The sequence below is a fragment of the Ursus americanus genome, chromosome 21, assembly GCF_024610735.1.
Source record: "Ursus americanus isolate L20-20 chromosome 21, mUrsAme1.1.p, whole genome shotgun sequence".
Lineage (NCBI taxonomy): Eukaryota > Metazoa > Chordata > Mammalia > Carnivora > Ursidae > Ursus > Ursus americanus.
In genome coordinates this window covers 38988990-39003223 of record NC_142147.1, presented here as the reverse complement: position 1 = coordinate 39003223, position 14234 = coordinate 38988990, and the positions used below count along the sequence as shown (strand labels likewise).

General features: G+C 45.0%; 1 protein-coding gene across 7 annotated transcripts in view; it reads left to right on the top strand.

Annotated features, from left to right (window-relative positions):
* CEP89 (centrosomal protein 89) overlaps positions 1 to 14234 on the top strand; it is a 65210-nt gene that overhangs the window by 34859 nt on the left and 16117 nt on the right. For all 7 annotated transcript variants that reach the window (XM_087870669.1, XM_087870671.1, XM_087870668.1 and 4 more), the window contains 3 exons: positions 1196 to 1299; positions 4816 to 4931; positions 6765 to 6945. In XM_087870669.1, the coding sequence (XP_087726795.1) occupies positions 1196 to 1299; positions 4816 to 4931; positions 6765 to 6945 (401 nt within the window). The remainder of the gene's footprint in view (positions 1 to 1195; positions 1300 to 4815; positions 4932 to 6764; positions 6946 to 14234) is intronic.

Sequence of the window (14234 nt, the reverse complement as noted above, 5' to 3'; positions counted from 1 at the left end):
CACGTGATGAGGTTTTGAAGCTTTTCTTCTAGAGTTTCTGTTGGACACTTAACTTGGTAAGAGAGTGAATTAATCTTATACTAGTTGATTAATTATCAAGCCAAATAATTAACAAATTAATTTGGTGCTCCTTCGAAAACGGGGGTCAGGAAACATTTTTTGCAAATGGCCATTTAGTAAATATTTTAGGCTTTGCAGGCCCTGCGGCCCCTGTTTGCAACTCCTCGGCTCTGTGGTGGTGGCAAGAAAGCCGCTATAGACAAAGAGCAAATGAATGGGCGTGGCTGTGTTCCAATAAAACTTTATTTACAAAACAAGCAGCTGGCCTGCTGGCTTTGGTTTGCCTGAGCCCCGTTCTGTAAAAGAGCTGTCAGCCACTGGGGAGTGTGTCTGCTCCGAAAGGTAAAAGAGAAGCTCCTTGGCATTGTTAAGCTAAACAGGTATAAGCATACATGTCTAGTAGCTGGGAGAAGAATATTTAGAATCATCCGAGAATAAACATTGGCGGCTAAGGTTCTCGCTGAAGGCCAGCACAAGACAGGGAAGCCCGCTGAGGGCTGGCTGAGGAAAGCAGGAGGGCGGAGGCCCAGCAGGAGTGCCACCAACAGTGTGTAGGAGGCGAAAGCAGACCCGGCGGCAGTCCTCAGTCCTGCTGACGCCGGAGGAGCTGTCCTGACTGGTGGCTTCATGGGGGAGAGGCTTTCTCGTGATCACAACGGGGCAAAATCAGGAGACTCCCAGCCTTACCCACACTGACTCCTTCTACTCCACGGGGGCTTTACTTAGGATGAAAAGTTCTTACATTTCTCTAAAAAGCTCCAATTCATCCTCCAAAGTGTCTAAACAAAGGACAGATTGCAGTGTTCATAGGCATCTCTGCTTTTCTTTTTGACCCGCCCTTGTCTTTTCTTGCTTACCGAAGTATTTGGCACTTACAGAAAAATGCTTATCAAGTCAGGAATGGAGCATTTCAGACCTGAGGCTCTCTGTCCCTTGTACTCAGCATCGTGGTCTCCTGGTTGCTTAGCAGCCCGGGAGCTCCTTGCGGCCAGGCACCCGGAGCTGGTACCTGCCATTCCCGGGAGACTTTGCTGGAAGGCTACTGACCTTTGTCTTGAGGCGCGCGGCGGCGCTAGGACTAAGAGACGGCGCCTGGGGCGTGTGCGCGTTACAGTTCACCTCCGGTTCATTTCAGGAGGAAATGAGGACGTTCAGGGTGCGAGTCCAGGAAGTGGTGAAAGAAAATGAAGAACTGCACCGAGAGTTAACGAAGAGTAGTCCTGCTACCAGTGAGGAATGGCAAGTGATGCTGGGGTTCTGGTATTTTGCTAACTCAAAAGAAAACACGATAATAGGAATAAACTTTATGAAATCGTCAAATCCATTTTCTTTTTTTACCTAAAATATTTTCAGGGAACGTTTCTAAGAAATCAGTAAGATACAATGACAGTGTAGTAAAGAAATTAATAAGGTACAATGACAACGTAGTAAACTATTCTAAAATTCTAAGTAGGTTTTTGAACCCGAAATCCATCTGCGCTCCCCATTTTTATTTTCCGAGGTTGTAATTCTCTAGGGCAGTCTTCTCATCCCAAACTTGTTGAGCCACATCCTTTTTGCCCCCCTGGGACTGTTCCCAGGGCTTTAGAACAGGAAGCTCAGGATGGGGCTCTGTACAGCTAGCTCACGTCTGCCCTGACAGCTGAGCGTGGCCTCACTGCGTCCCGCTGCTGCCCCCTCTCCCCAGAGCGCCCCTTCTGCACTCTTACTCACCCATCAGGCCCTGCTCACATGGCCCTGATTGAATTGTCCTGGTCAATAGCACTCCCTGAAGGCAGAGTTCATTGCTCTCTTGTCTCCGCTTCTGACACAGCCCTAGACCCACGCCCTGCCCTCATACCTGCCATGCTCTGCCTCCCTGGGTGTCTCCCCGTCTGTCTCCCCTGTACTCCTTGATGAGCTCCTCAAGGGCAAGGCCAGGTCCTGCTCATCAGCACAGTGGCAACAGATGGCTAGTCAATGAATAGGAGAAACTAAACGTCTTAGAAAGTCAAAAGGCAGGGCGCCTGGGTGGCTCATCGTTAAGCGCCTGCCTTCGGCTCAGGGCGTGATCCCAGGGTCCTGGGATTGAGCCCGGTGTCGGTGTCGGGCTCCCTGCTCTGCTGGGAGCCTGCTTCTTTCTCTCCCACTCCCCCTGCTTGTGTTCCCTCTCTCGCTGGCTGTCTCTCTCTGTCAAATAAATAAATAAAATCTTTAAACTACAAAAAAATAAAAGTCGAAAGGCAATATCCAAGCACAAACTATTCAGATCAATCTTCTAATCCTTGGGTAGCTATGTTATATTTAGAAACTTTTAACATGTCTTAACATCACTGGACAAAATTAAAATGTTTTCCATGTGTGATGTCCAGGAATTTGGAAGAGGAGCCAACAGCATTCCTACCATTAGGTGGGTTCTCCCTGCTGTGACGGTCACTGATGTGACAGTAGCTGTGTAGCTACTGGATTTTAGTGCACTGTGGCTTCCCCTGTTGACCTTGGGTTTTCTTCTGACTCCTAGCGAGCTTCCCCACAAGCCCTGGAAAGCAGGTTGGTTAGAATGCTTCCAAGAGCCCTCCAGAAAACTGAGATCTCAGATCCTTCCTCTAACCTTGTATATAAATGCCAGTTAAACCGTTTACTTCTCTGTAAAATCGAAATAAAGAAAGAAAGAAAAGAAAAGAAAGACATTACTTTCAAATCCACCAGTGCACAGTGTCCCCTATCCTGTTTCTTTGGGTTTGCACTTGGCACCCTGCTCTAGTGTGGTGCCCAGGCTGGGGATGGGAGCCACTAGGTCTGTGGTGCCTCTTGAGCACCTGCCGCAGCCATCTTCCCCCTTACTCCGAACTCACTGCACAGGTATGGGTGCCCAGATACTCGGGCACACCAGCTTTACACTTGAGTCAAAGCTGTCCCCTCAGTTTCACGTAATTTCTCCTTGAACTTCTGGGCAGCAACTAGACTCTGTATTTCTTTTCCTGACTTCCTCTGATCAACTGGGATACCTCATGCTTAAAGGGCCTCAGTGTCTCTACCCATAAAATGGGAGGGAGTATTAAACTGAATGTGAGGCTTTTTTTTTTTTTTTTTTTAAGAAATAGAATCCCTTTCATTTAAAAAAGAGAAAAGGTGGAAGGAATGGTGGGAGGGGAAGGAGAAAAGAGGGGAGGAAGGAAGAAAGGAGGAAGGGAGGGAGGAAGAAAGCAAGTCCTAAGAAAGTCCAAAGTGCGGGGGCGCCTGGGTGGTTCATTTGGTTAAGCGTCTGCCTTTGGCTCAGGTCACGATCTCAGAGTCCTGGGATCCAGCCCAGGCATCAGGCTCCCAGCTCAGTGGAGAACCTGCTTCTTTCCCTCTCCCTCTGCCCCTCCCCCCTGCTGGGGTATGCTCTTTCTCTCTCTCAAATAAATAAATAAAATCTTACAAAAAAAAAAAAAAAGTCCAAAGTGTAAAAAGGAGGAGTGGAGCTAGTCTGTCTGAGGCGAGAATGAGGAGGCCGGGGCAGGCCAGCCCGGGTGGGCTCCCGCCCCTGACAGCAGGGTAGCTCCCTCCCCATCCTCCGCATGGGTGTCTGCAGCCCAGCAGGGGCCCAGGAGCCAGTGCGCTGTTGGAGTCAGGTTGTTGCTGTAGCTCAACTCCTTTCATCGTTTTTCTCTCCTTCCTCCACCTCACTTTTTGAGTTCAAAGTGAAAAATTGTGATAATTTACTGGTTTACCATTTGTTTTGAATGGTTAGCATTTAACCAGATTTCTAAAGGCGCCTTTAGCTCATGCTAATTGGAATTTTTGATCATGAAGTTTGGGCTGGGCCAGGATTGACTTCGCACCCCCTGTGAGGAAAGGGCAGTTTTAGTGCTTAGTATGGCTTAAGAAATCAGCCAGAGGCTTTTCACAAAGTCATTGTTTTGGGGGAGTTCTTCTCAATTAAAACAGGAACTTTCTGGGATGCCTGGGTGGCTCAGTCATTAAGCGTCTGCTTTCGGCTCAGGGTGTGATCCCGGCCTTCTGGGATCGAGCCCCGCATCAGGCTCTCTGCTCCACTGGGAGCCTGCTTCTTCCTCTCCCACTCCCCCTGCTTGTGTTCCCTCTCTCGCTGGCTGTCTCTTTCTCTGTCAAATAAATAAATAAAATCTTTAAAAAAAAATAAAAACAGGAACTTTCTAAATTCTTCTAATTTCCTACTGGCTTCAGAATAATCCAGTGGGTGTCAGGATTGGAGCTTTATTTTATTTTTTTAAAAGATTTTATTTATTTATTTGACAGAGCAGGAGAGCACAAGCAGAGGGAGCAGCAGAGGGAGAGGGAGAAGCAGACTGCCCACTGAGCAGGGAGGCTGATGTGGGACTCGATCCCAGGACCCTGGGATCATGACCTGAGTCGAAGGCAGTCACTCAACCAACTGAGCCACCCAGGAGCCCCAGGATTGGGACCTTATATATGAAACAAGATTGGCCATCTGGCAATTGTTCAAGCTGGGTGTTGTGTTTTGTACGTGGAAGTCTATTATCCGATTCTTTTCTGCTTCTGTATGTGTTTGACATGTTACATTTTAAAAAGTTATTGAAGCAGTTCACAATGCAGTCTTTATCGCTGTCCTCCTGCCCCCCCCTTAATGCGAATGGTCAGATTAACTGTGCAAATGACGTGTTTAGCATTAAAACTTGTCCAGATATTCGTGACCTGCCGCACATCCATTGCTCTCTTTTAGACTCCGGAGTGTCCGTGTAATCATCCAGTACCTGGGTGGCAGTATTTAATTTTGTAAATCAATTGTAGGCGTCAGCTTCAGACTCAGGCAGAACTGGTTTTAGAGGAAAACAAGTTGTTGATAGAGCAGCTGGAAATTCAGCAGAGAAAAGTCAAGGACACCCAGCAGGAGCGTCTCCAGGAAGGTGAGCTGTCTGTCCAGCATCTTTTGACACTGGCACCCCCACCCCTCAGCCTGCTGCTGGTAGGGACCCCCTTCAAATCACAAATGGTGGAAATCACCTTTTCTAGAATGTGTTCCTCTTTACTGAAAGGCAGCCGTTTATGTTACAACGTATCCAGTGTTACCCATAACACATTGACTGCTTTCTCGTAGACTTACTGTGTCTTTCCAGTTACTCTACATCGTACAAAGTGGGTGTAGATGACGTCGTTAGAGTCAGCAGGACTGGGTGTGGGGGAACTAGTGCCATGTAAGTGGAAAAAATCATGTGAGTTGAATATATGAAACCACGCCAAGCTTGGTTCCTGAATGTTTGTTCTGTGAGTAAATGAGTGTCCCTCCCTGCCCCTAGGAGCCTCACAGCATGTGGCCATGGGCTTTGAAGTGGGCCAGATTGAGACATTTCTTCCACTTTGGTCAAACCCCAAATTCATGAGCACAGAAGGGAGTGGCATTTTCTTCCTTTCGCTTTACTGTCTTTTCTTTTTCAGTGAAGAATGATCTAGCACAGGAGGGCAGAACGTAAGTGTAAGCCCTCCTTTCTGTCTTCCCTTCTGCTCGTGATTATTTGATGACTGCCCTTAACACCCTGGGCACTAAAGCCCGCGCTGCTGCTGGAGTTATTGGGCTGAAAGTTCATTTGTTTCCATGAGCCAGCTCATGTGAAAAAGTGAGAGTGTCTGGGGCGCCTGGGTGGCTCAGTCAGTTGAGCGTCTGTCTCGTGGTATCAGCTCAGGTCATGATCTCCCAGTCCTGGGACCCAGCTCTGTACCAGACTCTGCCCTCAGCCCATAGTCTGCTTCAGATTCTCTCTCCATCTTACCCCCCCCACCCCACTCTCTCTCTCAAATACATCAAATCTAAAAAAAAATTTTTAAATAAAACAATAAAACAGAGCATCCAACAGGAGTTCCCTTCACAGGACTTCCCCTTAGACTCTACGTGGCACAGAGGTGTTTGCCTTTACTTGGGCATTATTTGGGGTGGAGGAGAGAGAAAGTTATCGAGCCTCCTGTCTTTGTTTTCAAGATCAGAGATGGCAGGGAAAATTCATTTTGTATTTCCCGAGCCTAACTTCTTCAGATGTTGCAGGTATAAGCAGGCATGATGCTGGTTCTGATCATGTAGAAAGGGCCAAACTTTGGGCCCGTATGACTGATCCAGTCAGCTGCCCGTCCTATCTTCCCATTTCCCAGAAGGAGCTGTTCATTTTGATCAACTAAATCTTTTCAGAGAGTGGAAGGATTTAAAGTTTTATGTTCTAACACTAGTAAGTGCTACTTTCAACAGATGTCTGGGAAGTATCTTATCATTACATATACAGTGTTGCCCAGGGCGAAAATATTTATGATTTACTTTAAAACAGGGCTTATTGAGGCACAAGAAGAAAAGTCATACATTCAATCTGTCCTTGGGCCATAAAAACTTGAAAATCTTACAGTTTAAGGCACAACATCCTGATGCTGCTATCTGTGTGTGACTTAAGGCTTCAGTCTTTGGAAAGTCCGTTTCTCGAAGGCTAAAATCCTGTCTTGTTTAATTAAACATCATATGTTAACAATGATACCACCATACTGAGCCCCAGTAAGAAAGTCGATATTTAGGGAATGTTTAATATAGGGGCAGTAATTTCTAAGTATAAGGCTTCTGGTATCATTTTACAAATCTCCAAAAGATTTTTTTTTTCAAGATGATTATTTATAAGCTGGCTCTCCTTGGTATTACCTACTAATCAATAATCATGTTTTCTTAAGTCTTCTGTACCAAGTCTTTTTCCATCTCGTTTGTTTTTCAGTTTCTAAACTGACTAAACAACTAATGCTTCTGGAGACGAAAACACAGAACCAAAAAAAAGAACTAACTGAAAATAAGGAGCAGTTGGAAATTTTACGTACCGAATGCCAGGACCTAAAGACACAGCTGGATGGCAAAATTGCAATGAACGTTCATACTTTGATTGTGAATGAATTAAAAAGGTAAGGATACAATGTCTTGTGAAGTTTGAGCGCATCGCTGTGCGTGTGGTTTTAGGTGGACTGGAGGGGGAGGTTGCCTATCTTTTTCTGAGTCGTCTAGCTACGCCAGCACAGGTGTCCGGGACTGAGAATGGCAAATCTATTATTACTAAAGGACACTATGCCTGTCCTTAAGGGCCACGGTCTGCACTTTGTGTGTGTGTATATATGATTTCTTTTCCCCCTACTCTTCCAGCCTTTATTGGTTTTAGACCCAAAGATAATTTAAAGTAGTAGAACTGGAACCCTGGATATCCAGGACGAGGGAACAGATTAAATGAAAGATACAACCATAAAATGAAATGCAATGCAGCCATTAAACAGGATGTCACAAAGGAACCTTTTGGCAAGTTTGGGAAAATATTTTTAAGTGAAGAGATTAGATGACAAAGCAGTATGTATAGAATGATCACAATTTTGTTTAAAAAGAAAAAAAGCATATGTATGTATGTGTGTTAAGGTAACCAACCATCCCAGTTTGCCTGGGACTGAGATTTTGCCAGGATGTGGGAATCCCAGTGCTACAACTGGGAAAGTCCAAGGTAAACTGGGATGAGTTGATCATTCTAGTGTGTGTGTGTGTGTCTTTATATGTATAATTAATTGCATGTATGTGTAAATACATATACACACTTGTATGTATATGGTTACACACACATATTCCATAAGTACATAGAAAAAAGACTGGAAGAAGGGAAAAGTAGTAACAGAAATTCTCTTTGGCAGGTGAAATTCTGTGTATATCAGTAGTCAACGTTCTCTAGGAAAACAACTGATATATGTAGGGTATGTGTATAGATACTTCTAGAGAGAGAGAGTTTAAGGAATTGGCTCACACAGTACGGGGGCCAGCAAATCCAAAGTCCATAGGACAGCCAGCCTGGAAACTCAGGCAGGATTTCTGTGTTAGTCTTGAGGCAGAATTCCTTCTTTGGGCAACCTCAGTTTGGGCTCATAAAGCCTTCAACTGATTAGATGGGGCCCACTCACACTATCAAGGGTAACGTTTTACTTAAAGTCAGTTGCTTACAGATGTTAATCACATCTACAAAATACCTTCACAGCAGCATCTATCTAGTGTTTGTCCAGAAACAAACTGGGCACCATAGCCTAGACAAGCTGACATGTAAAATTAACCATCAAAACGGGTAATTTAAATTTTCTTTGTGTTTTTTTAAAAATATTTTTTACATGTATTCTATTACGAATATGCCTTACTTTTGTAATGGGGGAAATAATTTTTTAAATGGTGTGGCTTTCAGCTAAGATGGTTGACGTGGGGGAATAAATGAGTTGGTGCATGTGAAGGGCTTAGGTTGGGACTTTAGTAAATGCTGGTGATTCCAGCTACTGGCACCCAGTGTTTTGACTCTACTATGACGTGCTGTCTGGGCCAGACCTGCACTTTACTTTTCCATCCCAGTAGAGGAAGGAAATTTTTTTGAAGTTCTGTTCATCTTTGTGATTTTATTTCTCTCAAACACCCCAGTCCTGTGGCTGATGTTTTTTTGTGGATGTCATCATCACATGTTCTTTTTTATTTTTTTAAGATTTTATCTATTTATTTACTTTCAAGAGCGAGCGGGCGAGCAAGTAAGCAGGGGAGAGTGGCAGCGGGGGAAGGAGAGGAGGAGGAAAAGAATCCCAAGAATCAACACAGGGCTCCATCTCATGACCTTGAGATCATGACCTGAGTCAAAACCAAGAGTCAGACGCTCACCTGACTGAATCACCCAGGCGCCCCCATAACCACGTATTCTAATGGCCCCCTAGATGTGAGTACAGAAGGTATAAAAACCTTAAAAAGGAAGGCACTAATGGGAAGGCAGTGGAAGACATGGTTGTTGAAAAGGCAAACATGTCACCAAATCTCTTCTAAGTGGAGATCAGGTGAGGAGTGTTGTGGCAGCGAGTGAACTGGAGTAGGCACGGAAAGCCTGTGTGCCAGCTTGGCCAGGAGGCTTTGGGCTCAGAGTTGACAGGTGGGGTAGAGGCTGGAGGAGTCAGAGTGCACGTGGAGAGGGTTGACCCTGATGGCTGTCTGTTGGAAGGCACAGTGATTGGTGAGAGCATCAGTACCGTGGGAAGACGGGCACGAGTCCTTCAGAGATGGAATGTGTGAATTCAGGGCAGGCTATAGAGGCTGTACCAAGACCTGGTAGAAAAACAGAGTAAGGAGACTACTACAGATGTGAGGTCAGCCAAGGACCCCTTGGAGTTGGGCTGAAGGGAGCCGACGGGCTGCAAGGCTTCAGTGCACCTGCCCTCTGGGTGCTTCCGTTATGGGGGCTCCCTTCCCACACCGATAGGGTCGTGAGAGATGTGCCACGTGTACAGGCGTAGTCGTTAGCGAGCAGCAAAGCAGCTGTGGAACTGGCTCCTACGATGGGGGTGAGCATGAGGAGGACTTTGGGAAAGAGTGGTGTCGCAGGCAAAGATGAGGTCATGGGAAAAGGATTCTGTTTATATGGAAAAGGGTTAAATTGAACCTGTGCTCAGGGAGCTTCTAGGTATGGTGCATGTGTGTTGTTTCTCCTTGCCAGGTGTGGGGTGGTGTAGATTGTAAATTTGGAGCGGCTTCTCCATTTAGTCTGCTTGTTGTACCTGTCAGCAACCTTGCCTGGGAGGGATTGTGACCCCAGAAATGGCAGGAGGTTACTTTCCTAGTGAGCTGTCCAGTTGACTTACCGTTGTGCCGGTGGTCACACCTGGAAGCTTCGATTGTTCTTTGCTTTTACTGCTACTTGCAAAGGTTGAGCCTATCCAGGATGGGTGGTGGGAGAAAAACAGGGAGTCACCCCACTTCTAAAGAAAGTTGGCAGACTTGTTTAGGGAGAGCTAAGGGTTTGGGGTGACTAGTGGTTTCTACACAAGGAAAGCCTTCCTTATTCTGGCTTTTTTGGGGGGGGCTATTCTAAAGTGAAGCCGACTGTTCACATAACTCATCTGTGTAGACAGAGTCCTGATCAGCAGTCCGTGATATGCCTGCTCAGGGGGGTGCAGGGCAGAAAGGCAGTCTCCTTACATAATACACACCAAATGCCAAGTCCTTCATCCTAAAATAAGAACAGACTCCTGGATGTGAACAAACGACAAGGATCATTGGGGATAATGGGGAAAAAAACCAATAAAAGAGGAAGACCTACATAAGCACAGAAATTCGCTTCAGAGACAACAGATAACTCAGAATACAGAGAACACAGTGGCATAAAGTACGGTCCTTAAGAGCAAGATTAGAAGTGACTACAGAATCTAAAGAAAATTCAGTAGAAGGGCTAAAAGACAAATTGGCCAATTCTGCTAGAGTATAAGGAAACAGACGATTGGGAATGGAGAGAAGGTAGTGGACGGAAGACCTGTCCAGGAAGTCCAACCTCAGATCGTCAGGCATCTCAGAAAGAAAGCTTAAAGAACATGGGAAGGGAGACATGACTAGTCGAAGGGCATTTCCAGGTCTCCGAAGACCTTGACTGCTAGGACCTGCAGAGTACCTGGTATAGTGAATGAAAAAGACCCACACCCAGATACACCCACATGAAAGATCAGTGGACCAAGAGTGGTGAGACAAGCCCATCACCTTCAAATAAATCGTGGGCGGGGACTCCGGAGGGCTTCATCCTCAGGGTAAGGTGAACTCGGAACCAACCAGCCCTCAGTCCTCTCTGGAGGAAGGCTCTTTACTCCTAAAAACGTTTCAAGGATAGTGTTCAGGACACAAAGCAAACCAGACCGACAGACAGTGCCTGGGAACCAGCGGAAGTAGCAAATAATAATCAAGAGTCCAGATCTGAGAATTAGCAGCCAAAGCCTGTAGAACAACTGGTAGCCCTTAGGCTTTACCGAAATAAAGGGCTCCGAAGTGTCTTTAGGGAACTATAAGACATAACGATACTGGATTTGAAAAGGAAACCACGTTCAGAGCTGAAAAATACAAGAACCTAAATTCAGAACTCACTGGGTGGGCTTCACTGAAGATGAGACACAGCAGGATGGCGAATTAGTGAGCTGCGAAATCGGGCAGAAGCAAGGATCCGTAGGATGGTGTGCAGTGTTCCAAGGTCGCGGTGTCAGTAGCTCACAGACGGGAAGCAGCAGAGGGGTCTATTTCATCAGCAGTGGTTAGAGATACGTCAGTGGGGCGTCTTCCCCGACTGAAGGCAGTCCACAGTACGTGGGTTGGGCTGGCCCATTTACAGTTGGGTCAATGAAGAGCCGTCTTTGTGAAATAGCAGAGGACAGATGGTCTTCCAGGGAGCGCGGCAACAACAGGGTGTTTAACAAGTAATGGGACATGCCAGTCCCTGGCATGCTAGCTTCAAGGGTGCTGGGAAACAACCAGAATCCCTGCCGAGCCAGAATTTGATTCTGGAGAAAATGCCTTTCCGGAATGAAGTCAAAATAAGGATATTTTCAAACCCAAACTGAGTACCACCACCAGCAGACCCACATTAAAGGCAGTTCTCAAAGAGGGACATAATTCAGTGTTGGATGTATGGGAGGCAAGGTACACTAGAGTAAAAAAGACACAGTAAATGCGTAAATAAATGTAAATGACCATTGATTCCATAAAACAATAATAATGTCTTTTGGGATTTAAAAATGCATAGAATTCAAATGCACAACAACAATCGTAGATAATCGGAAAAGGGGTCAATGGAGTTTGTCTTCTAAAGTCTTTATATCATTCCAGAGAGGAGAAAGGTGTTGATTCACTTTATAGTTTGAAAATACACTCGAAATTTGTGGAAAGAGAATGTCTGTAACTTCTGAACTAGTATAGGGAAAGAATGATTTTTTTTTTTTAAATCAGTCTAAATGAGGGCAAGAAAAGATAGGACAAGTGGTAAAATAAAAAACACAAAATGAAGAAATTTAAAATATATCAGGAATAGGTAACGCTAAAGAGGCTAAACGTTAAAGTAACGTATGTTAGGTAGAGCCCCGGGGTGTTGGATGGCGACCACAGTAAGACCACAAGGGACAGTGAAATAGAGAAGTTTGTAACCCACAGGTACTGGGAGGGGCCACGTGGGGATGTCCAGGCAGGGTGTCTGGGGCACATGAGGGTCCAAAGAGCAGGGTTTTAGCAAACTTCCGGGCCTCTTACCTATGGGGCAGTGAGGGCAAGGCCCTCGGAGGTGGGGAAGAATGCTCATCACACAGAGCAGTCACACCAGGAATTTACGTTTACCTGTGACTGTGTGGGCTGTGACCGAAGTCCTGTGCGCGGGAGGCTCGCGTCAGCTCGAGGCCCCGTGCAGGCCGCACACGGGGGCTTCCACGGCAAAGACACCGTGGGGCGGGGCAGCTCAACTCGCCACAGCAGCTCTGTGTTGCCTTTACGCTGCGCGTGTCGATCAGAAACACACGGACAGGTCCCGAGTGAAAGGGCAGATGCAAACCAAACGAGAGGTGCTTAAGTTCCATTCATATCTGGCAAGACGGATGCCAAGGTAAAAAACACTAAACGAAGAGAATCAGTTGGTAGAGAAGGCTTAGTCCACCAAGTAGATGTTCGTTTAAATGTGTGCGCACCAGAAATAGAGTAAGTTCCTGTCAATACGTTTGAAAATTCAGGCGACATAGTGACATTCCTGGAAAAACATAACTTCCCAAAACTGGCTCAAAAAGAATACCTGAATATTCCTTTAATCACTAAAGAAATAGAATCCAAAGATCATCCCTTGAAGAAAACTATAAGCCTACATACCTTCACCAGCGTGTTCTAAAAATACCCGAGGAGGAAATATCCAGTCTTACATAAACCCTTCTAAAGAACAGAAAAGGAGTTAATGCTGCCTAACTCATTGTGTGAGATCAGTGTCACCTTGATATCAAAACCCAACAATTATAAGAAAGGAAAAATTACTTTTCCTTTTTGCCCATGAATCTAGATGTAAAAAAAATTGTTTTTGAAGATGTTATTTATTTGAAAGATAGAGAGAACAAGCTGGGGAGAGGCAGAGGGAGAAGCATGCTCCCCGCTGAGCAGGGAGCCCGATGTGGGACTCGATTCCCTGGACCCCGGCCGGGATCATGACCTGAGCAGAAGGCAGACGCTTAACTGACAGAGCCACCCACGTGCTCCCAGATGTAAAAACTCTCTATCTCTTTTTTTTTTTTTTTTAAGATTTTATTTATTTGAGAAAGAGAGAGAGAGAGCACAAGCCAGGGAGAGAGGGAGAATCAGATTTCCCGCTCAGCAGGGAGCCCAGCTCGGGGCTGGATCCCAGGACCCCGGGATCATGACCTGAGCCAAAGGCAGATGCTTAACCAACTGAGCCACCCAGGTGCCGGAGATATAAAAACTCGTAAAGAAAGGGTTTTTTCAAAGATGTTCTGTTTCTTCACCAAATGGTTATTATATGAGGGTTCGTTATAATAATTATTTGTTAAAACATGAATTTATCTTTTATATACTTTTTTATATGTGTATTTCACAATTTAAAAAATTTTAAATCATGGCTTTTTACCAAAAGAACTAAATTCAAAAGTGATCAGGACGGGTTTCCTCTGGGGAACCCAAGGGGTAGAATAGGAAACATTTTATTAAAAAAAATTTTTTTTAAGCAACTATTTTGGGGCACCAGGCTGGCTCAGTCAGTGGAGTGTGCGACGATCTCAGGGTTGTGTGTTTGAGCCCCATGTTGGGTGCAGAGATTACTTAAAAATCTATAAAGAAAAAAAGAAAGAAGGAAAGGAAGGAAGGAACTATTTCTCCCACCAGCTATTAACTGTTAACTTTTTTTTTTAACGAATTGTTTTTACCTCTTTGTTTTACCTCTTTGTTTAAAATGAATTGTTTTACCTACTTTGTTAAGTAATATATTGTTAGAAATACACCTGAAGTCCTTTTTAACCACTCTCCTTAGTCCAATATTTATCCCCGGCTTTCTAAAAGGAATCACTACCATAAACTTGGAATTACATTTCCAATCTGTTTTTTATTTCTACATACGTTTCCATAAATGACACACGGCATTTTTTTGGTGTGTCTTAAGTTTATATGAATGAATTCACGCTTTGAGTATCTTGACCTTTTACACTCAAATTTCTCAAGCATCTCTCCATGTTGAAATAGCTCTTAGAGTTTATTCTTTTAGCTTCTGCCTGGTGGTATTTTACTTTACATTTTACTTACCTTAATGGAAGTATAAATAGTTAATGAGTTTGCTCCATCAAGTCGTGCCACAGTAAGATTTCGGGTATGTGTTGTCAGTTTCCCTACATACGTATTTAGAGGTGGCACT